This window comes from Alosa alosa, chromosome 8, assembly GCF_017589495.1.
Source record: "Alosa alosa isolate M-15738 ecotype Scorff River chromosome 8, AALO_Geno_1.1, whole genome shotgun sequence".
NCBI classification, from domain to species: domain Eukaryota; kingdom Metazoa; phylum Chordata; class Actinopteri; order Clupeiformes; family Clupeidae; genus Alosa; species Alosa alosa.
This window is the reverse complement of record NC_063196.1, coordinates 5,675,379-5,697,012: the sequence shown is the minus strand read 5'-3', so window position 1 is coordinate 5,697,012 and position 21,634 is coordinate 5,675,379. Positions and strand designations below refer to the sequence as shown.

Sequence of the window (21,634 nt, the reverse complement as noted above, 5' to 3'; positions counted from 1 at the left end):
GCGGCGCGTACACACGCAGCGACCTCTCTCTGTCCCAAACACACACATGTGTGTGTGTGTGTGTGTTTGTGTCCCTTGTTAAGACAAAAATCCAAAGTTCAAGAGATCAAGCACTTGCACTGCCCAATGAAACTCTAATATGAGAATATAAAATTCTATTGTCACATATGTCCATTGTTGTCATCATGTATAATGAGCATGTTTTGCAGTATTGAAACAGGTCATAACGTAGACCTAGTCTACATTGTGCGTTATTGTAACAGGGCCATTACAAAATAATTAAAACAAAGAAATATCTGTTAGATTATGCTCTCACCTATGAATCAGACCTGCTGTAAAATCAAAGTTTTTGCAAGGATAGGCCTACTTGAAGGACTTTGGAAAAATCAAACTGTTCGCAGTTATTACTGTGGTTGTCCTCTAGATGGTAGTATAGCACGTTACCAAATTGATGTTGGTGCGAAGAAGAAGAAAATTTCCAATTGCGCATGAGTACGAACACGTATGCTACAGAGCCGCATTTTTCCTTCGTAGCTTCATTAGCCAGTTAGCAAGCCAACTGGACTAGTAGCTATTTGGGACTTGTAGGAAGCACACAGCGGTGGCGGAGAAAGGGGACCTCAGCGCCGCTTCGAAATGGCCGGACAACAGTTCCAGTACGACGACAGCGGCAACACATTCTTCTACTTCCTAACGTCCTTCGTTGGACTTATTGTTATCCCAGCCACATACTACCTCTGGCCGCGGGACCAGAATGCGGGTAATGTTAAGGCCCAACAACACTTGCTACACATCGTTAGCTATATGTAGCTACTTGGGAACTTGTTAGCGAGGGGTAACAATTAACGTTAGTATAAGTTACCTATGTAGCTTTACCTATTGAACAATTATATTATTTTACAGTTAACGTCCATTTTTACTCAGAAAAATATATTTCTCTGTAATGTTTGTGCACAGGCCTGTTTGAAATCGGCTTCCAATCAACGTTAGTCACCAAAGCTGTGCACAACGAACATTTAACGTTAGCTAGCTGTCAGCTGTAGGCTGTTACCCTCAACGAACTAACGATAGCTGCTACTGCGATTAAGCAACTTCGCCTACTGTCCTAGCTTATTGGTGGCTGCTTGGACAAGTTGCCTGCCTGTTGGCTGCTAAGCTTCTTAATGGTAACAAAGTGTAATGCTTTGTGGTAGCAAGCTGGTTAGCTTTTGTACAGTTCGGCATTATTCTAGTGCAACGTCATATTTCCTGACTATGTGACCGGTCAGGAGCTGTTGCGAGATCTACCTAACTGCACAACCAGCGTAGAATGCATGACACTGAAAAGCTGTTGAGAACTCGCGTAAATGCATGTGTAAATAACGCTAGCTGGCCACTTCTGATGTGGATCTCATGCCTCCTGCAATGTTAACATTTTAACTAGCACGGCAGTGTTTGGTGATGATGGTGATTATGTGCATGTTAACCAGTGCCGAGATACGATGAGGGGGTAATGGCCAACTAAACATGGTTGGATAAATATTGCTTCTCTATTTCAAACTGTCTGACGCGTCGGGTACACACAACCAGCTGTAGTTACACGGCACTGTGTCGAAAGAATTTTGTTTACGCAACGTCAGCGGGCTACTAGGTACAGATAACGTGGAGCCAGATATGAGAACGGAATACAAACGCACACGTCACCAGCTGACCAGTACCACCCATCATCCCACATGCGCATCATTTCTTGTTTAAAGAGAAATAAGACACGAAACGGATTTCGATTGAATGGCAAGCAGCGAGTGTGTATTGATTGAAAAGTAGCATTTACACGAAGAAAAAACAGCCAAGCAAATTCCCTATTCCCAGTTGCCCTTAGCTGTGTTGCACACAGCGGTATCACCTTCTTCTAATCAGTTATTATGTGCCAGTTATGACAGATAGAGAAAAAGAGAGAGAGTCATATACTTTAACATTTGCTTAATTTGGCATGTAGTTCCAAGTAAAGTATTAACGTGAGAAGCTGCTGCTTCTCATTTGAAGAGAATAATTTTCTTCCTCCACTAAATTAATCTCTCTCTGACTGCATTTATTTTAGGTGAAACTATTTAAAGGCCTAACATTCTATTTATAACCTCTGCAGAGAAGCAGGCCACTCTTCTAAATCACACCAAATAAAATAATGCACCTGCTTAGAAGGCTGACTTATGCTGTGAGAGCAGACTGTTCACTTTGTTTTTCAAATGGGTCTCGGATGATCTGAACACAAGTGGTCACTCGAGACGCATCACTGTTTGCATATGTATCCAAGGTTATCGGTCAGAGACCCTGCTGACCACTTGTATTTAAATTATGTTACCGCCAACATCACATTCATTAGAAATCCCAGCTAGTGCTGCTGTGTCTACTGGCCACAGTGCTAGTGCTGCATCAGTGCTAGTGCTGCATCAGTGCTAGTGCTGCTGTGTCTACTGGCCACAGTGCTAGTGCTGCTGTGTCTACTGGCCACAGTGCTAGTGCTGCTGTGTCTACTGGCCACAGTGCTAGTGCTGCTGTGTCTACTGGCCACAGTGCTAGTGCTGCTGTGTCTACTGGCCACAGTGCTAGTGCTGCTGTGTCTACTGGCCACAGTGCTAGTGCTGCATCAGTGCTAGTGCTGCATCAGTGCTAGTGCTGCATCAGTGCTAGTGCTGCATCAGTGCTAGTGCTGCATCAGTGCTAGTGCTGCATCAGTGCTAGTGCTGCTGTGTCTACTGGCCACAGTGCTAGTGCTGCTGTGTCTACTGGCCACAGTGCTAGTGCTGCATCAGTGCTAGTGCTGCATCAGTGCTAGTGCTGCATCAGTGCTAGTGCTGCATCAGTGCTAGTGCTGCATCAGTGCTAGTGCTGCATCAGTGCTAGTGCTGCATCAGTGCTAGTGCTGCTGTGTCTACTGGCCACAGTGCTAGTGCTGCATCAGTGCTAGTGCTGCATCAGTGCTAGTGCTGCATCAGTGCTAGTGCTGCATCAGTGCTAGTGCTGCATCAGTGCTAGTGCTGCATCAGTGCTAGTGCTGCATCAGTGCTAGTGCTGCATCAGTGCTAGTGCTGCATCAGTGCTAGTGCTGCATCAGTGCTAGTGCTGCATCAGTGCTAGTGCTGCATCAGTGCTAGTGCTGCATCAGTGCTAGTGCTGCTGTGTCTACTGGCCACAGTGCTAGTGCTGCATCAGTGCTAGTGCTGCATCAGTGCTAGTGCTGCTGTGTCTACTGGCCACAGTGCTAGTGCTGCTGTGTCTACTGGCCACAGTGCTAGTGCTGCTGTGTCTACTGGCCACAGTGCTAGTGCTGCATCAGTGCTAGTGCTGCATCAGTGCTAGTGCTGCATCAGTGCTAGTGCTGCTGTGTCTACTGGCCACAGTGCTAGTGCTGCATCAGTGCTAGTGCTGCATCAGTGCTAGTGCTGCATCAGTGCTAGTGCTGCATCAGTGCTAGTGCTGCATCAGTGCTAGTGCTGCTGTGTCTACTGGCCACAGTGCTAGTGCTGCTGTGTCTACTGGCCACAGTGCTAGTGCTGCATCAGTGCTAGTGCTGCATCAGTGCTAGTGCTGCATCAGTGCTAGTGCTGCTGTGTCTACTGGCCACAGTGCTAGTGCTGCATCAGTGCTAGTGCTGCTGTGTCTACTGGCCACAGTGCTAGTGCTGCTGTGTCTACTGGCCACAGTGCTAGTGCTGCATCAGTGCTAGTGCTGCATCAGTGCTAGTGCTGCATCAGTGCTAGTGCTGCATCAGTGCTAGTGCTGCATCAGTGCTAGTGCTGCTGTGTCTACTGGCCACAGTGCTAGTGCTGCATCAGTGCTAGTGCTGCATCAGTGCTAGTGCTGCATCAGTGCTAGTGCTGCATCAGTGCTAGTGCTGCATCAGTGCTAGTGCTGCATCAGTGCTAGTGCTGCATCAGTGCTAGTGCTGCATCAGTGCTAGTGCTGCTGTGTCTACTGGCCACAGTGCTAGTGCTGCATCAGTGCTAGTGCTGCATCAGTGCTAGTGCTGCATCAGTGCTAGTGCTGCATCAGTGCTAGTGCTGCATCAGTGCTAGTGCTGCATCAGTGCTAGTGCTGCATCAGTGCTAGTGCTGCTGTGTCTACTGGCCACAGTGCTAGTGCTGCATCAGTGCTAGTGCTGCATCAGTGCTAGTGCTGCATCAGTGCTAGTGCTGCATCAGTGCTAGTGCTGCATCAGTGCTAGTGCTGCTGTGTCTACTGGCCACAGTGCTAGTGCTGCATCAGTGCTAGTGCTGCTGTGTCTACTGGCCACAGTGCTAGTGCTGCTGTGTCTACTGGCCACAGTGCTAGTGCTGCATCAGTGCTAGTGCTGCATCAGTGCTAGTGCTGCATCAGTGCTAGTGCTGCTGTGTCTACTGGCCACAGTGCTAGTGCTGCTGTGTCTACTGGCCACAGTGCTAGTGCTGCATCAGTGCTAGTGCTGCATCAGTGCTAGTGCTGCATCAGTGCTAGTGCTGCTGTGTCTACTGGCCACAGTGCTAGTGCTGCATCAGTGCTAGTGCTGCATCAGTGCTAGTGCTGCTGTGTCTACTGGCCACAGTGCTAGTGCTGCATCAGTGCTAGTGCTGCATCAGTGCTAGTGCTGCATCAGTGCTAGTGCTGCATCAGTGCTAGTGCTGCATCAGTGCTAGTGCTGCTGTGTCTACTGGCCACAGTGCTAGTGCTGCTGTGTCTACTGGCCACAGTGCTAGTGCTGCTGTGTCTACTGGCCACAGTGCTAGTGCTGCATCAGTGCTAGTGCTGCTGTGTCTACTGGCCACAGTGCTAGTGCTGCATCAGTGCTAGTGCTGCTGTGTCTACTGGCCACAGTGCTAGTGCTGCATCAGTGCTAGTGCTGCATCAGTGCTAGTGCTGCTGTGTCTACTGGCCACAGTGCTAGTGCTGCTGTGTCTACTGGCCACAGTGCTAGTGCTGCATCAGTGCTAGTGCTGCTGTGTCTACTGGCCACAGTGCTAGTGCTGCTGTGTCTACTGGCCACAGTGCTAGTGCTGCTGTGTCTACTGGCCACAGTGCTAGTGCTGCTGTGTCTACTGGCCACAGTGCTAGTGCTGCATCAGTGCTAGTGCTGCATCAGTGCTAGTGCTGCATCAGTGCTAGTGCTGCATCAGTGCTAGTGCTGCTGTGTCTACTGGCCACAGTGCTAGTGCTGCATCAGTGCTAGTGCTGCTGTGTCTACTGGCCACAGTGCTAGTGCTGCTGTGTCTACTGGCCACAGTGCTAGTGCTGCATCAGTGCTAGTGCTGCATCAGTGCTAGTGCTGCATCAGTGCTAGTGCTGCATCAGTGCTAGTGCTGCTGTGTCTACTGGCCACAGTGCTAGTGCTGCTGTGTCTACTGGCCACAGTGCTAGTGCTGCATCAGTGCTAGTGCTGCTGTGTCTACTGGCCACAGTGCTAGTGCTGCTGTGTCTACTGGCCACAGTGCTAGTGCTGCTGTGTCTACTGGCCACAGTGCTAGTGCTGCTGTGTCTACTGGCCACAGTGCTAGTGCTGCATCAGTGCTAGTGCTGCTGTGTCTACTGGCCACAGTGCTAGTGCTGCATCAGTGCTAGTGCTGCTGTGTCTACTGGCCACAGTGCTAGTGCTGCTGTGTCTACTGGCCACAGTGCTAGTGCTGCTGTGTCTACTGGCCACAGTGCTAGTGCTGCATCAGTGCTAGTGCTGCTGTGTCTACTGGCCACAGTGCTAGTGCTGCTGTGTCTACTGGCCACAGTGCTAGTGCTGCTGTGTCTACTGGCCACAGTGCTAGTGCTGCTGTGTCTACTGGCCACAGTGCTAGTGCTGCATCAGTGCTAGTGCTGCATCAGTGCTAGTGCTGCTGTGTCTACTGGCCACAGTGCTAGTGCTGCTGCTGTGTCTACTGGCCACAGTGCTAGTGCTGCATCAGTGCTAGTGCTGCTGTGTCTACTGGCCACAGTGCTCTCAGGAGTTTAAACTCTTACATGTTGTTTATACTCTCAGGAGTTTAAACTCTTACATGTTTATATGAGGAGGGGCATTGACTTTCACTTACATGAACATTACATTTTCTTCAGATTTTCCATCAGTGGGTTCTGTTTCTTTTCATCCTTTGCTTAGCCTTGCTTTTCTCTTTCTCTCTCTTTCTCTCTTCCCTCACTCTCTCTCTCACCTCCCTCATTTCCTCAGTTCCTTTCTCTGTCTCAATAATGTTTGGAAGGGGTTTTTATTTCTTTTCATCCTCTGTTCAACCCTGCTTCTTTTTCTCTGGCTTTCTCTCTCCATCTCTTCCTCTCTCCCTCTCTTCCTTTCTTCCTTTCTTTCTCTCTATCTCTCTCTCTCTCTCTCTCTCTCTCTCTCTTTCCATCTCCCTCCCTCCCTCCTTTCTCTCTGTCTCTGTAATGCATGCTGTGCTGTGTGCCCTCACAACTGTAGTGGTGATGCTGTCTGGGCTCGCTGGTTGCCATGGCAGCAGAAGCAGCAGAGCAGGAGGATGTTGTTGTGACTCCCAGCGCTCTTGTCCAATGGGAGAGCCTTATTTATTTACTTAATATTTACTATCTCCTCAATGCCTGTTGGTGAAGTAGCACTGTTTTAGTTGCCGTGTTGTTGCTGCTGCAATCTTAGACCAGCACTGAGGATCTCCACACATTGACCAGGAGCAGCTAGACTGCTCACAGATTGCAATGTATCCACAATGTGTCCTCCCTGCCTCTCTCTCTCTGTCCCTACCTCTCCTCACCTTACCTCACCTCCTCTCTCTCTCTCTCTCTCTCTCTCTCTCTCTCTCTCTCTCTCTCTTTCTCTTTCCCTACACCTATCCTCACCTTACCGCACCCTCTCTCTCTCTCTCTCTTTCTGTTTCTCTCTCTCTTCCTCTCTCCACCTCTCTCATGCGTTTCAATTCTGTCCAGTCCAAGCCCATGCTCAGTTGTCCTCTTGTGCTGCGGTGTTTTCTGTTTCGACCAGATTCGATTGTTGTTTGTGTGGGTTTCCTCATTGGCTCTATAAAATTACTAGCCCAGTCTAGTTTTGCTCCTGGCCAGTTTGGCTTCTGTCTCCCTCAGTCGTGTGTGTAGTGTGCATCTGTGTCTGTCAGTCTGTTTGTCTGTGCATGTGTCTGTGTGTGTGTGGCTGGCTGTCTGTCTGTCTGTCTGTCTGTCAGAGAGAGAGAAAGATAGAGGGAGCTGTTTATTCAAAGCTGGAGTTACGGAAACCTGTGTGTTTTTCTGCTTTGAACTTTGTCCTGTTTGGTCTTTGCCGTTTTGAATGGCTGGATGTTTTCAAGGTTTTTTCCCCCTTAAGAGCATTGTTGAATAACTGCCTTCGCCAGGCCTACATGTTATAGACTACCTATTTGAAGCTCCTTCACTCCACTAGGCTGCAAGATTGGCTCTCGTTAGGCCTAGTGGTTGCTCAACAATACTTTCAAGGAAGCAAACTTAGGAGAATGCGTCCGGCTTGGACAGAACAGAGAGTCTTACTACTCAGGGGCGCATTTCCGAAAACCATAGTTGCTAACTAAGTTGGTTGCAATGCAATTTCCCATTGCCAACTAAGTTGCTAACAGGTTAGCAACTATGGTTTTGGGAAATGCGCCCCTGGATGAGCTGGATATGACACAGTATTGGAGTATTGTCTTAAAGGAACATGCAAAGTTCCTTTTAAGGGAGCAATAGGTTGGTTCCTTTTAAGGGAGCTATTGGTTGGTTCCTGAAAGCCTAGCAGGTGGCCTACAGCTCTCTAACACGGTGAACCTGAGTTATTGCACGCACAGAACAGCGAAGGATGTGTGTCCTCTTATCGAACTTTAGGGTAGGTGGCAAATGAGCTCATTTCCCCAAGTTGGCATGTTCCTTAAAGTCAAATGTATGTTTTGAACTTTGCATTGCATTGCATTCATGTCGTGCATCTTCTGCACTTTTTTTTTTAAAGTTGACCAATACGGACAAAGTGGAGCAACGTTTAAATTGGCGGTATTAATGATTTCCTGATGAAACAGGCTCATAAATCAGGCTTGGAGTACTGGAGGACGGGCAGGAAGAGCTGCATATGGGGAAGTGGGAGACTAGAGCTCAGCCTCTCTCTCTCTATCTATTTTTCTCTCTCTCACTCTCTCTCTCTCTATATATCTCTCTCTCAAATTCAAATTCAAATTTCTTTATTAAATAAGACATTTGTATTGCCAAAGCATGCATGGAGTATGGAGAGAACATGGAATAAAACACAGTAATACTCAGCTGCTCTCTCTCTCTCTCTCCCTCTGATGTCGGTTCCAAAGGCTCCGAGCGTCGGGGGTGGAGAGTGGTTGGCTGGGATGTGTCTGAGCCCAACTGCTATCAATTAAAACACACTTGATTTTGAAACACCATTAAAAAAAGTGTGTGTGTGTGAGAGAGAGAGAATATATTGTGTGTGTGTGTGTGTTTTTGATGATTTGTGAAACCTGGACGGATTGCATTGGAACCTTCCTTCCAAAGCGGCATTAGGAAAGCCAGCTGGGTGACCCCATTCAGTGTCTATGATTCTCGGCCTCTGTGTGTCGTGTTCCACTTTACTGACACTTAGTCATGTGCCACATGTGCTTTGTTACCCTCTATAAAGATCTGCTAGGGGCAGACTCAGAGTGGCGTAAAGGTCTTCAGCAAACACTACCTGTACCTGCAGTGCTGTGTGAACGTCCAGTTACGCTACGCTAGTGGGGTGCCTGCTGAACCTGCACTGACCCCAAGCAGCCTAGAAGCAGTGGTGTAGTCTACATGATACGCAGGACTATGCAGTATACCCACTTAAAAAGCATCACCATCTCAGTATACCCACTTAAAAAGCATCACCATCTCAGTATACCCACTTAAAAAACATCACCATCTCCGTATACCCACTTAAAAAGCATTGACCATAAGAACAACTAGGCTACACATCCGTGCCATTGTGGTGCCTACGTTGTGTCCATCCGCACTCGTCCACCAACTCATTTGTGGTGGTTAGTGAGTATCCTACTAGCACCTGTGTGCCCAGCTCCCCTCGCCGGATCTGGTGGAGTGAAGGGCCATACACACACGCACACACTGTGTGAAGGGGTTGTTCAGGTCACTCACTCATCCAGGCCCGACTCTGCGTAATCCATCTCTCCATGATTTGTTGCTATTGGAGAGGTCAAGTGTGTTTTTCAGATGTTGTCACCAGATTTGTCACAGCCCTAGATTCATCTGGTTTGATTTTGTATTTTATTTCCTCATGTCTTTATTCTTGTCGGAAACAGATGTTGTGAAGTGTCTCTTCTGGGACACAGTTGAAGTTTTTTTTTTTTTTTTCTTCTTTTGTATCGCCATCTACATCTGGGATTGACGAGACTGTTTGTTTGTTTGTTTGTTTGTTTATTTGTTTGTTTGCAGAAAAGTGGTGTTGCTGCTGGGCTGGGCCGTCTTCCTCTTACTGGCATATAAAGTATCTAATCTAGAGCGGGAGTACCAGGAGTACAACCCCTTTGAGGTCCTGAAGCTGGACCCGGTAAGAAGACCTCACATAGCCATACACTCGCTCTCTTTCTCTTCACTGCAACTTGTGTCTGTCTTAGTGATTTGTGTCCTCTGTAAGCTCTACTGAATTATTCTTCATCCCTGTTCTCTCGTGTGTGTGTGTGTGTGTGTGTGTGTGTGTGTGTGTGTGTGTGTGTGTGTGTGTGTGTGTGTGTGTGTGTGTGTGTGTGTGTGTGTGTGTGTGTGTGTGTGTGTGTGTGGTCTCTCAGAGTGCGACCATGCCGGAGATTAAGAAGCAGTACAGGGTGTTGTCTCTGAAACATCACCCTGACAAAGGAGGAGATGCAACCACATTCATGATGATCTCCAAAGCCTACGCGGCGTAAGACCTCTTACACACACACACTTGCACGCACAAATCACACCCTCTCTTACAAGAAACCACACAAAAAGACACACGTTCTTTCTAAGCTGTTTGCAAACACAGAGACCTTAATTTAGTTTAATATAAGTGTATAGACCCTTTTACTGTTTATAAACAGTGGTGGATGCGTGAGCAGCATGGAGCCGGAAGTTAGTTGTCAAGCTACGCAAATGGATTAACCACAACAGATTGCAAAAACTACCTGAACACGCGACAACCGGACATTTTGATGCTAGTTACACGTTTAAAACCGTGTATTTTCCTACTTGTACTTATCATCAAAAAACTTTAAATCTTTTTGTAGTTTTCACACCCACAGTATGGGTTTTCCATCAAAAGTGAAACAAACAAATACATGTGTATTTTCAGTATTTTGCAGGGTGGGCCGGTGGCCAATTCTCTGGTCTGAAATTAATGGGGTAGCACATCCCTTTTGGCTCCTACATGCGTGTGCAAAAACGTTGATGACGTACAGTAGGCAATAAAAGGGTCAATACACTACCACTATGAGAGATCTTCACAAAATGTTTGGATTTTTGGAGTGAGATTTATATAGCTGTGCGACAGACGGCCTCTTTTCTCGTTGCTACAGGGAAAACATGCAAATAAACATGAAAATAAATGTGTGTTTTTTTTTTTTTTTTGTCCCTGCCTCCCTGCAGTTTAACTAATGATGAGGCGCGACGAAATTGGATAGAATACGGGAACCCAGACGGCCCAAAAGGTATGGAGAGTGCACGGTTTGTGTCAAGTCTCATCTGTTGGGTTCTGTGTATGTATTGAAAGTCAGATCTCTGTTTCTCTCTCTCTCTTTCTCTCTCTCTCTCTCTGTCTATCTCTCTCTCTCTCTCTCTGTCTATCTCTCTCAGCGTACTCCTTTGGTATTGCTTTACCTGCCTGGATTGTCGATCAGAAGAACTCCATGCTGGTATGAGTTCTCACTGGCTTTTGACAAACAATCACACAAACTTCACTCAAAATATCACTATACACTGCTCCAAAATCTTTATTTTGTCATGATCTATCGAGCTGATTCTGGTTCTGATTGTGGGTTATACTATATACACGTAAGAAAACCCCTCTTGTGCGTTGTCTTCTGCACTGTACTGTGAATCCGGGACATGCGAATGACAATAGAGGGAAAAAGCAAAGTAGAATGTGAATTAATAAAACATTGATCATATTGTACAGCATGCATCCGACAATGTTTGGATCTGTGATTCTTCCCCTGTGTTAGAAACTGTATTAAAGTGTGTGTGTGTGTGTGTGTCTCCTAGGTGCTGCTTGTGTATGGGCTGGCCTTCATGGTGATTCTGCCTGTTGTTGTGGTAAGTCCGTATTCCCCTCTGCTGCAGGTGGCCTCACTAGAGGGACATCTGCTCTGGAGGACGGAATATATTACAGAGGGACACTTTATATAAAGACAGAATATATTACAGAGGGACACCTTATATAAGGACAGAATATATTACAGAGAGACACCTTATACTGTATAAGGAAATGCACTGCAGCAGGACTACTGACTGACTTACAGTGACAAGTTTTTGTTCTGTCCTCTTTGTGTGTGTGTGTGTGTGTGTGGGGGGGACGTGGTGGTATCGGTCCATCCGTTACAGTGGAGATCAGATCCTTATCAACACCACACAGCTTTTTATGCACTTCATGTACAAAACACCCAATATGAACATGAAACGTGAGTATGGGAAATAAAGCATGTTAGCATGCATCCATTCCAAACACACACACACACACACAAACAAACATGTCAAAACCCTCACAAACGTACACCCTCACAAACGTACACGCTCACATGCAAACAACAGATCAGCATGCATCCTCACATACAGACCCTACCGACCTACACACACACACACACACAGACCCTACCAACCTACACGCAAACAACATGTCAATATCCTCACACGCAAACAACATCTCGATATTCTCACATACTCACACGCAAACAACATGTCGATATCCTCACATACTCACACACAAACAACATGTTTATACAACGGTCGGCAAACTTTTGCTATTGTTTGCAAATCTTTAGTTCACCTCAGATGATGAGTAATGAGGAGTGCTCTGAAGTGTGTGTGGACGTGCGTCACTGGCTGCTGTTTTCCTTTTTCAGGGTTAGAGATGGTTCTCACCGCAGCGTTTGAGTTTGACCCTCGCAGCAACAAAGAAGCAGTCAGCAGACCCACAGACAATATTGAAGTCCCACAGGTACCCCTCTATTTGAGTTTGGTGTGTGTGTGTCTTTCAAAGAGGGGGGAGGTGATGGAGGTTTTTCCTGTATCTTTGGCACAGTATTGCCTAAACTGTCCTTCAAGTGTACACACTGACTTTGATGCACAGTTGTTGTTTACACAGCCTTTTAGGTAATTAAAAACACCCAATGGCCAAGCCCAAACTACACTGCTGGCTGCCCTCTGGCTTACTATAAATGCATTGCTGGAGCTCAGCTGAAAATAAAAGAATACCAGGGTTATGTACCTGGGAGTGTTCATACTGTGTTCTTACGGAGAAAAGCATCTGATGTTGTCTGTACATTTTATTCACGTGTGTGTGTGTGTGTGTTAGATGATCCGCGAGCTGGGGAGTGTGATAAACGTGAAGAAGAAGGAGCCTCCGTTCTGCTACCCGTACAGCCTGAAGGCCCGTGTGCTCATGCTGGCCCAGCTGGCTCGCATGGAGGTGTCCGAGGACATTGAGGAAGGTGGGACCACACACACACACACACACACACACACACACACTGTATGAAACACACATAATCCAAGATGTGAAATGTGCTGTACATAATATAAATATACACACCCCTGAATATGCAGTGTGCATCACCAAGCACATTGTTGGAGAACACATTTCACACACACATACACACATACACACACACACACACCCACCTCTTGCTAACAAGTGTGTTTTGGTGCAGACCAACGGTTTGTGGTGAGGAAGTGTCCTGCCCTGCTACAGGAGATGATCAACGTGGGCTGCCAGCTAACCATGATGGCCAACAGCAGAGGAGGTAACACACACACACACACACACACCCACGCCACAGTGGCAAGTGAACAAAATATTTAATTTGTTTAAAATTGGGGGATGATTGATTATGTCCTTAGAGATCTGTATGAAGCTGTCCCAGATGTTGTGTACTTATCTATACAGTATGTGTGTGTTTGTGTGCATGCTCCTCGGCTGGTGTCCATAGAGAACTGTATGAAGCTGTCTCAGATGTTGTGTACTTATCTGTGTGTGTGTGTGTGTGTGTGTGTATGTGTGTGTATATAGGTGTGCATGCTCCTTGGCTGGTGTCCATAGAGAACTGTATGAAGCTTAGTGCTGGGCGGTATACCGGTTCACACCGTATACCGGTGTATATTTTCGTTATGATATGAATTTTTAATATACCGGTGTATTTGATTACACAACGTTTGGAACGCTGCGCTGCGACTTTTTTCACACGCACGCATGGTGCCACTGCGAGGCATAGTGAGGGTAAACACAAGGTGTTTTAAGTTTTTCCCCTGAAGTATGACCCTTAAGGCTTAATTTCTCCTTAGGTAAGGGGTTTATTTAAGGGTGTTGCACAGAATACGTTAAGGGATACTGCATTGAAAGGGATTTACCGTCACGAAAATTCTATTGAGATTGTTCAAAATTTGTAACTAGCTGGCTAGTAGGTGATGTCGTTAGTTAGCAACCCACCGAACACAGTGAAGTTTTATGATCTTATCCTTCATCTCACCTTAAGAATATTCACTGAAATTATCCAGGTAGCAAGTAAAGCATGTTATAGACATGAACTGAGCAATACTAGCTGGCTAGTTAGAAATGATCCTGACTGTCATCAGTGCACCAAAACGAACTTTTTTGTTAATGTTTTGCCTAGCGAACCGAACCGAAGCTCATGGCAGGCTAACAAGACATCCACATCCACATGAAGTTAACGTTAGCCTACCACTAACGTCATGCAAACCACACAATAACAATAAGGCATGTTTCTGATAGGCCTATTTGACAGAGTAAGCAGAGAGGTTTTATTTTAAATTGTATAATTTTCAAAAAAGTATAATTATTGCAAGTTGCACTACTTTTTGTATTGGTTTTATACAAGATGTTTGTGAAATTTGCACAGTAAAAGTTCTGTATTTTGACTGCAATTGTCTTTGCATTCTGATGCAGAATCATGAGTGGCTCTTTGTAAACAGCATCATTTTCTGGGGCCATGCAAAACTGCATTACCACTAGTGTGGAGTTATTCTACATCATGACAGTAAAATAGACCATCCTTAGTCAATGTACTGCAGCAATTCCTCTCTCAACCTGTAGAAAATGCTGTGAACATCTGATTATGCATGGAAAAAAAATACCGTCATATACCGTGAAACCGTAAGAATTTTGAAAAATACCGTGATATACATTTTTGGTCATACCGCCCAGCACTAATGAAGCTGTCCCAGATGTTGTGTACTTATCTATATGTGTGTGTAGGTGTGCATGCTCCTCGGCTGGTGTCCATAGAGAACTGTATGAAGCTGTCCCAGATGGTCGTTCAGGGCTTACAAGAGGCCAAGTCCCCGCTGCTGCAGCTGCCTCACTTTGAGGAAGAGCACCTACGCTACTGCATATCCAAGAAGGTACGCACACTGTGTCCGTGTGTCTCTGTCTGGTCTGGTATCGGTTGCCGTCCGGGGTGGGGGGGTTATGGTGTCGGTCCGACGGGTCGGGGGGTGGGGGTGCTGGCATCTTGTTTGTGCGATACAGTAGCCTACAGAATCTGTGTACATTTACAAATTATTTATGAAACACTACATGTTAAATAAATAACCAGCTTCTCAAAATAACAGTTAACAAAGTAATAACACAAAACAAACAAATATTTTAAAATTTGTATATTTAATAATTTGTGCAATTTTAACAAAGACTATTACAAACTATAGAACAAATGCAAAAGAAAGTACAAAATGTGCAAATGTGATCAGTCACTACAAACCATCCTCCTTGGCTTTAAAAAGAACATTTCAAGGGCCCTTTGGTAATTGCACTGTTTTACTTTTGGACCATTAATATCTATCTTCATGCAGGCCAGACTGTTGCCCTGCAGCCTGTTCCGCAAGTCTGTCCTGATCTATACGCCGAGAGTGAATAAAGTTTAGATTATTTTATAGTTTTGTGTAAAATGGATGGAATTTGAGCGCGGAGCGCTTTTTAATTTAGAGGCCGGAGCGGCCGTTCTGTTCTGCTCCTATACCGTTCACACGAGTCTGAGGCTTGCCCAAACCCACCCAGAATTCATGTCCAATCATGTTCAATCCTAATAAAACCAAGACCATTAAATTTCAAAGATATTGGCATAGTAGCCTAAGTTCGCATACACGTAGCCACGGGTGGGCCTGGACAGGCCTAGGCCCGTCAATTTGTCAGTCTTGCCCGTCCGATTAGAGGGCTTTCCTTCGTTTACGCTCACCATCTTAAAAAGACGCCAATGAAGTCAACAATGCGCTCAGGTGGCTGTTTACTCGGCCGCTCCTCCACTCAATTTCGCTCCCTGCTCCACTTAAAAATCATCCCACTGCAGTGAAATCACTCCATGCTCCCTCCAATTTAAAAGAGGGAGAAGTAATCTACAAGCCGAATTGTCACCTTAAACAGAAAACCTAAATCCCAAAGAACTAAGAGCAACGGCAATATATTTCACTCAGAACATTTATTATGACCGCCGCTCAATCATATAATGATTGTCAAAGTTTTCTCCCACCGCCCCCCCCCCCGTCATCAACTTCCTGAATTTGGTGGGTATGTAGCCCCACTAGACTTTTACGGAAAAATTTTGTTTTTAGTCCCTCCCCCGTGCTGGGCCCCGAACCCATAAAAAAAGCAGTTTTTCCTAAATAACTACCTGAACCGTGGCACTGAGGATGAAGAATTTTTTATGGTATGTTGGTCTCAAGGGCCCACATCAACCTGGCCCATAATCACTCATTTGTGATTTGCACCCCCCCTGGTAAAAAATGAAAATGCAATATTATTCTGCTTTAATCGCCCCTATCTTCAGTTAAGATGTTCAGAACTGCACCAAATGTTATGTGTATGATTGGCCTGGCAATCTCTGGGGGTATGCCAAGTTTCGTAGAATTTCATCCATGGGGGGGGGGGGGGTCTAAAAATTTAGGTTATGTGTATATTTAGTGACTGTACACTCATTGGCCTGTAGATGGCGTTGCACACATACACATGCACACACACACACACACAGGTACGCACATACTATCGGTATTAGAACGGCCGATACATAATTACAAATTCAGTAGGATTAAAAGAAAGCCAAATATTCATCATCATGGCTGCATTTCCAGTATTGGTGATAAGTAGTCGTTTGTCCACTAGATGGCGCATCGTTGCAGTAAGACGTAATTTTGTTGGAAGTTAAAAGTGGGTTGGAAAAAACAATGGACGCTTCCTAGTTCCTACAAGGACTATAGTTTACCACAGAGAACGTCTAATAAGGATAGGACGATGTTCACATGAAATGTAATTCCCATTTCTTCTTGCCGAAATAAATCTGAGAATGTTTATTGGACATGCTTGGTTTTTACTGCAGGTACGTTAATCTTATAATATCAATAAGGACCTAGGTATAATAATGTTACCGTTAGCGTTGGTTGAGTGATGGAGGCCAATTTGATTGCATTTGTAGAAAACTATAAATGCGGTTATACCAAAACAAATTGATAGCAGCACTGTAATTGTATCTTTCGACTGTCATTTGTTGCACGTGCTACAAAAATCATTCTGTGCAATGGAAGATTTACCAACGTTACACCAGTCTGATACAGTTTTGCCTATATGCGTGAGACTGAGACGCCTGTTTTTATTTGTTTGAAGTGCGTGCAGGGTGTGAGAGGGGAATCGATGTGCTTTGATTCCAGCTTGGTAATTGTAGTCTGTGAGATTAAAAAGCATGTGTGTGTGTGAAGTATCCAAACAACGACACCTTCATTTTATTATGGCTGCTTTAGCAACACACCTTAAGCTACTGTGTAGTGGGTCCCATTTAGAAGTGGCTACTTCATTCGCGCTTTCCTTGACTCATGGAACTGCATGAATTTTATCACAACTTTTCGCACGATATGGCTGTTTATGTCCGCTTGTTACTGTAAGGCGTAAGCCATTGGTTTCCAAAGGAGATTTTATTTGTGTCGCCAGCATAGCCTATTGACAATTTGTTGTAAATAGGCCTACCTTATAGGCCTACCTGTAGCTTAGGGAAGCTAACAGCTTTCTATTAGTATCAAGTTTGTTAGTTACAATTTTGTCATAACTCCCTGATGCATTTTTGCATTTAGAATAGCCAGAGCATGGATATCTCAATCGGAAAATTAAACAATATCGGGCGCCTATGGACTAGGCTGGGTGAACGAACCCAGCCTGATCTGCCAGCTATTTATTTTTTGATTTCTTAAAAGATTGAGCTTGGTCTGGTGAAAGCCAGACTAGCCATGGACCTCAGTTACACAATGCAAGGGAACATGAATCAGCCTATATTTGCACGAACAATAACGGACAAAAGCTCTTCAACTTTGGCCCGTTGAAATGTGTATGAACAGTCTAGCGACGCATTTCATCAAGGCCTATTTGGACATGTCGGTTATTTGCACCACTGGTTAGATATAAAACAGCATTTCGTTTCAGACTACTGTTACTTAATTTGTGCATTGACAATAAAGTATCACATGAACTAAAGATGACTAAATCTTATGCAGAAGAAGAAACATTCACAAAAAAATCCATCTATCCAAAAATGACCTTTGTTTTTGCTAGCTGTTGAAAACGGCATGGAACTGACAGAGATGTTTTTGTTTATTAATAAATAAATAAATAAAAATATAACATTATGCTGATACCTTTTGCTTTTCCCAAATACAATGTAGCCTACAGGTGTAAGTGACCTTTTCAATCCAGTTGCAATGGATGAACTGTGATGAACTGCCCTACTTGTGATTGTTTAGAGATTTTAAAGGTTTTATAACAGTGCTACAACTTCTTTGGCTATTCTACAATCTATTCACCTTTTCAGCGCCAGTAGGCTACTTTCTGTGCAGCCGCACACACACACACACACACACACACAGGTATGCCAAACAAGCATACACAAAAGTTTCAAGAGTGGGGGATGGAGTAAAAGATGGAGACAAATTGATTAGTGTGATTTATTTTCGTGGAAAGGATGTACAGGACTGAGCGGCGGTCATATTTTGTACCGCTATGCGGTACATCTAGTTTTAAAAGACGCTTGGCAACGTTAATACACGTAAAACTAAAGGAATCAGTGGGATTAATTGCCTAAAGAACACAGGCTTAGCATCCCAGTTTTACTTTAGCCTTCTACTTGATATGAAGCATATTCAAATTGCTCACGTTTTTCTTTGCTCTCCGTAGCACACTCATGTTTACGCGAAATGTGTCCTCTTAGATTACAAAATGAATCTTTACTCACTAAAACTGTGTCACCACATGGTTATTCTTGCGCTACATTGTTAATATTTAGTTGTTTTGTAGGAATAGTACACTTGTATGACCTAACAGTAGCGTAGCCAGAAATTTGTCACAGCTGACAAATTCGGCAGAAACATTTTCAACAGGACCAAAACAATGCATGAATGTAGCTGCTGCGCGTCACATGAAACACAATTGAGACAATAGATTGACCATATTGGACAACTGCAAAACCTTATCATAGGCATGTTATATTCATGACATGAAAAGTGGAACTTATAGAACGAAAATGACAAATTACACAATCGGCTAAACATTTTAAACGAAAAACTGATGAACCCAGCCTCGGTGCATCGCATAAATTAAAACACGAATTGAAGCAACAACTTGACCATTGGACAATCCTACCACAAAACCTTTCCATAGGCCTGAAACATTTTGACATAAAAAGTGGAATATGAACGCATTTCATCACACCTGACAATTAAACGGAGTTGTGGCTGTTTGCGATTTGACTGATTCTTGAGAACGAGGAGCAAGATATTTGCACCACTCAGCTCCGTTCACTAGCTCTGATTCGGAGGCATATCACATATGTAAAGATTATAAAATCGGATTATTTTTCGATTCATGGCATGTTTCTTCTTATTTTTTAATGTGTTCTGCGGAGAAGGGAGACTGGCGTTGGTCACGGTTTGGAATGAAAGGGAGAAAACAGGACAGAGTAACGCGGTGGACTACTTTTTTTTTTGACGCCGTAGTTAAGGCGGCAGGCCTGTTTTGCCAAGGCGGCCGCCTTGACTGCAGAGTGCCGCGGGAAACCCTACGGTTTCCTTTTTGTATTATTTCCATTTCTAAGCAGGTTAGCTTTTTTGGCAGCTTTGTGGTATGTTAGAAATGTCCTCTGCTGCCTGGTTGACATCATCACTATTTAAGTTGAAATCTTTCAAAAGAAATGTGTTTAGAGGGTAAGTGATTTCAACAGAACAGATTGCTTTATTGGATTCAGTCGCACTGTCAGAGTTCTATTTATATGTGTGATTTAATTGGATTAACTTGCCTGAATGTTTGATAGATATTTTTTATCATTGCCTTTTTTCAAGATTGTAGTTATCTGGCAGTGGTCTGAAAGTGAAAGACCACACACACACACACGCGCGCGCGCACACACGCACACACACACACACATATATATATATATTTAAGCAATATAGCACGAGTGAGAGTGGGGTTGGTCATGGATATTCCCACTGGTGTTGTTCGGCCAGTAGCCACGGGACCGGAGGCCGAAGTGGCGAACGCAAACAACAGCCGGGGAATATTCATGACCAATCCCACGATCACGAAGCTATATATTGCTTTTATACAACAATTCTACCACAAACTAAATAATCTGAAAACACCCCATTAATGTTTAAAAATGTTAATTTCGACATCGTTCTTACGCATCAAAAAATAGTTCCCTTTTCAATAGACAGCGTCTTGGTTGCTAGGTAACCAACATTCCAGACCCCTCTGTTACGGGCTATGGTTACGGGTCTTTGTGGTTTACATGTCTTCTTGAAAGAAATGTGGAAATCACATTCATATCTAGGTTTGCTGCATGCATGTTACAAGGACACTGGGCCATGTCATGTAAGGGACATTGTACTGCAAAAAAACGGAAACATAGTCTACATTGCAGAACCACTCAACTTTATTAATTTATGGTGAATAAATGTAGTTACACTACTGTGCACAGCCTGACGTGACGATGCTAGCACGTTAGCAGCGGTTAGCTAATTATGCTAACGTTCGTTATCTACAAGTCTCCTCCAGATGACAATCATATTATACACAATGCTGAGAACAATTAGCATCCTCGTTTATCTTACTTACATTGAGTTGACTGTGTGGCTTAATCCACAGATGTGGTGAAGCACTGTTTCGTTATGGTTTGCTAAGGAGTAACCCATTGCTTGAAATAGTGGAGAGCTGGGTGTCAAATCTTCACATTGTGTCGCGGAGTGATTTATTATTAGCTGTGCTGAGTCTGAGTTGAAATGTCCAGGGATATGTGGAGGGATATTCCAACTCATGGAACGTCTCTCGGCCAATCAGAAACAAATAAATAGTTCCATAGAACCCAATTGTTGTGTGTATATGTGTGTGTATATATATATATATATATATATATATATATATATATATATATATATATATATATATATATATATATATATATATATATATATACACACACACACACACACACACACAAAAGTGGTCTGTGGTCCTACAGTGAATGCACTTATGGAAGATGGGTTCATGTCAGTGATGGCATAGTCAACTACATAGTCAGTCCCAAGAGCTGAGCAATATGTGAACCTTCCTGGAGAGTCCCCTTTGATCCTGCCATTAAGCATGTACACTAGGCCTAAGGCTCGACAGAGGTGCACCAACTCTTTACCATTCTTGTTGATGGAGTTGTCAGGATTATTCGGTTTTTTTTTGCAATGGGGATGAGGGGGGCTGATAGATTGTTGAATATATGTTTGTTTTCCTGCTGTGTCTATACAGTCAGGCTCTGTGCCTGTACGGGCATTAAAGTCCCCACACAGAAGGACATTTCCCTGGGCCTGGAAGCTGCTGATTTCTGTTTGGAGCCCATTAAAGAATTCCTCAATAAAATATTGTGAATCCTGGGTTGGTATATAGGCTGCACAGATAAATAGATCATTTTCACAATTAATTGTGCCTTTTTTCCGTTTGAGCCAAGTGTGTGTTATTCCTTTTTTCACTTGTTTCATTTGAGTTGCCAGATTTTCTTTGTACCAGATTATAATTCCCCAGATTATATAATTATATAATTCCCCCCCTTCTCTCCCTCTCTCAGTATAAGGTGCGCAGCCTGCAGGATCTGGTCAGCATGAAGGACTCGGAGCGCAGGAATATGCTCCGTTTCCTGGGCGAGGAGAAATATGACGAGGTCCTGTCTGTCCTGGGCAGCTTTCCTCACGTTACCATGGAAACCAAACTCCAGGGTGAGTGACCGTAGGCTGGGACCCTGTGAGGTCCTCTCTGATCTGCGGGAGAAATGAAATGAAAAGAATGCTTCCCAAAATATCTACCGTATGAATATAGGAAGGACTCTAGTCCCTTGAGTATAGTGTGTGTGTGTGTGTGTGTGTGTATGTATGTATGTATGGTAGGCCTGTTTGTATTGGTTTCCTTGAGTGTGTGTCAGTGAGATTCATTCCCAATACTGCG

General features: G+C 44.4%; 1 protein-coding gene across 1 annotated transcript in view; it reads left to right on the top strand.

Annotated features, from left to right (window-relative positions):
• The first annotated feature begins 498 nt into the window (after positions 1 to 498).
• Positions 499 to 21,634, top strand: part of sec63 (SEC63 homolog, protein translocation regulator) — a 30,893-nt gene continuing 9,757 nt past the window's right edge. The window contains exons 1-13 of the mRNA XM_048250522.1: positions 499 to 809; positions 6,410 to 6,475; positions 9,370 to 9,484; positions 9,723 to 9,835; positions 10,540 to 10,601; positions 10,747 to 10,805; positions 11,155 to 11,205; positions 11,462 to 11,570; positions 12,012 to 12,106; positions 12,464 to 12,599; positions 12,819 to 12,911; positions 14,381 to 14,526; positions 21,261 to 21,408. Coding sequence (XP_048106479.1) covers positions 637 to 809; positions 6,410 to 6,475; positions 9,370 to 9,484; positions 9,723 to 9,835; positions 10,540 to 10,601; positions 10,747 to 10,805; positions 11,155 to 11,205; positions 11,462 to 11,570; positions 12,012 to 12,106; positions 12,464 to 12,599; positions 12,819 to 12,911; positions 14,381 to 14,526; positions 21,261 to 21,408 — 1,366 coding nt within the window. The 5' untranslated portion in view covers positions 499 to 636. The remainder of the gene's footprint in view (positions 810 to 6,409; positions 6,476 to 9,369; positions 9,485 to 9,722; positions 9,836 to 10,539; positions 10,602 to 10,746; positions 10,806 to 11,154; positions 11,206 to 11,461; positions 11,571 to 12,011; positions 12,107 to 12,463; positions 12,600 to 12,818; positions 12,912 to 14,380; positions 14,527 to 21,260; positions 21,409 to 21,634) is intronic.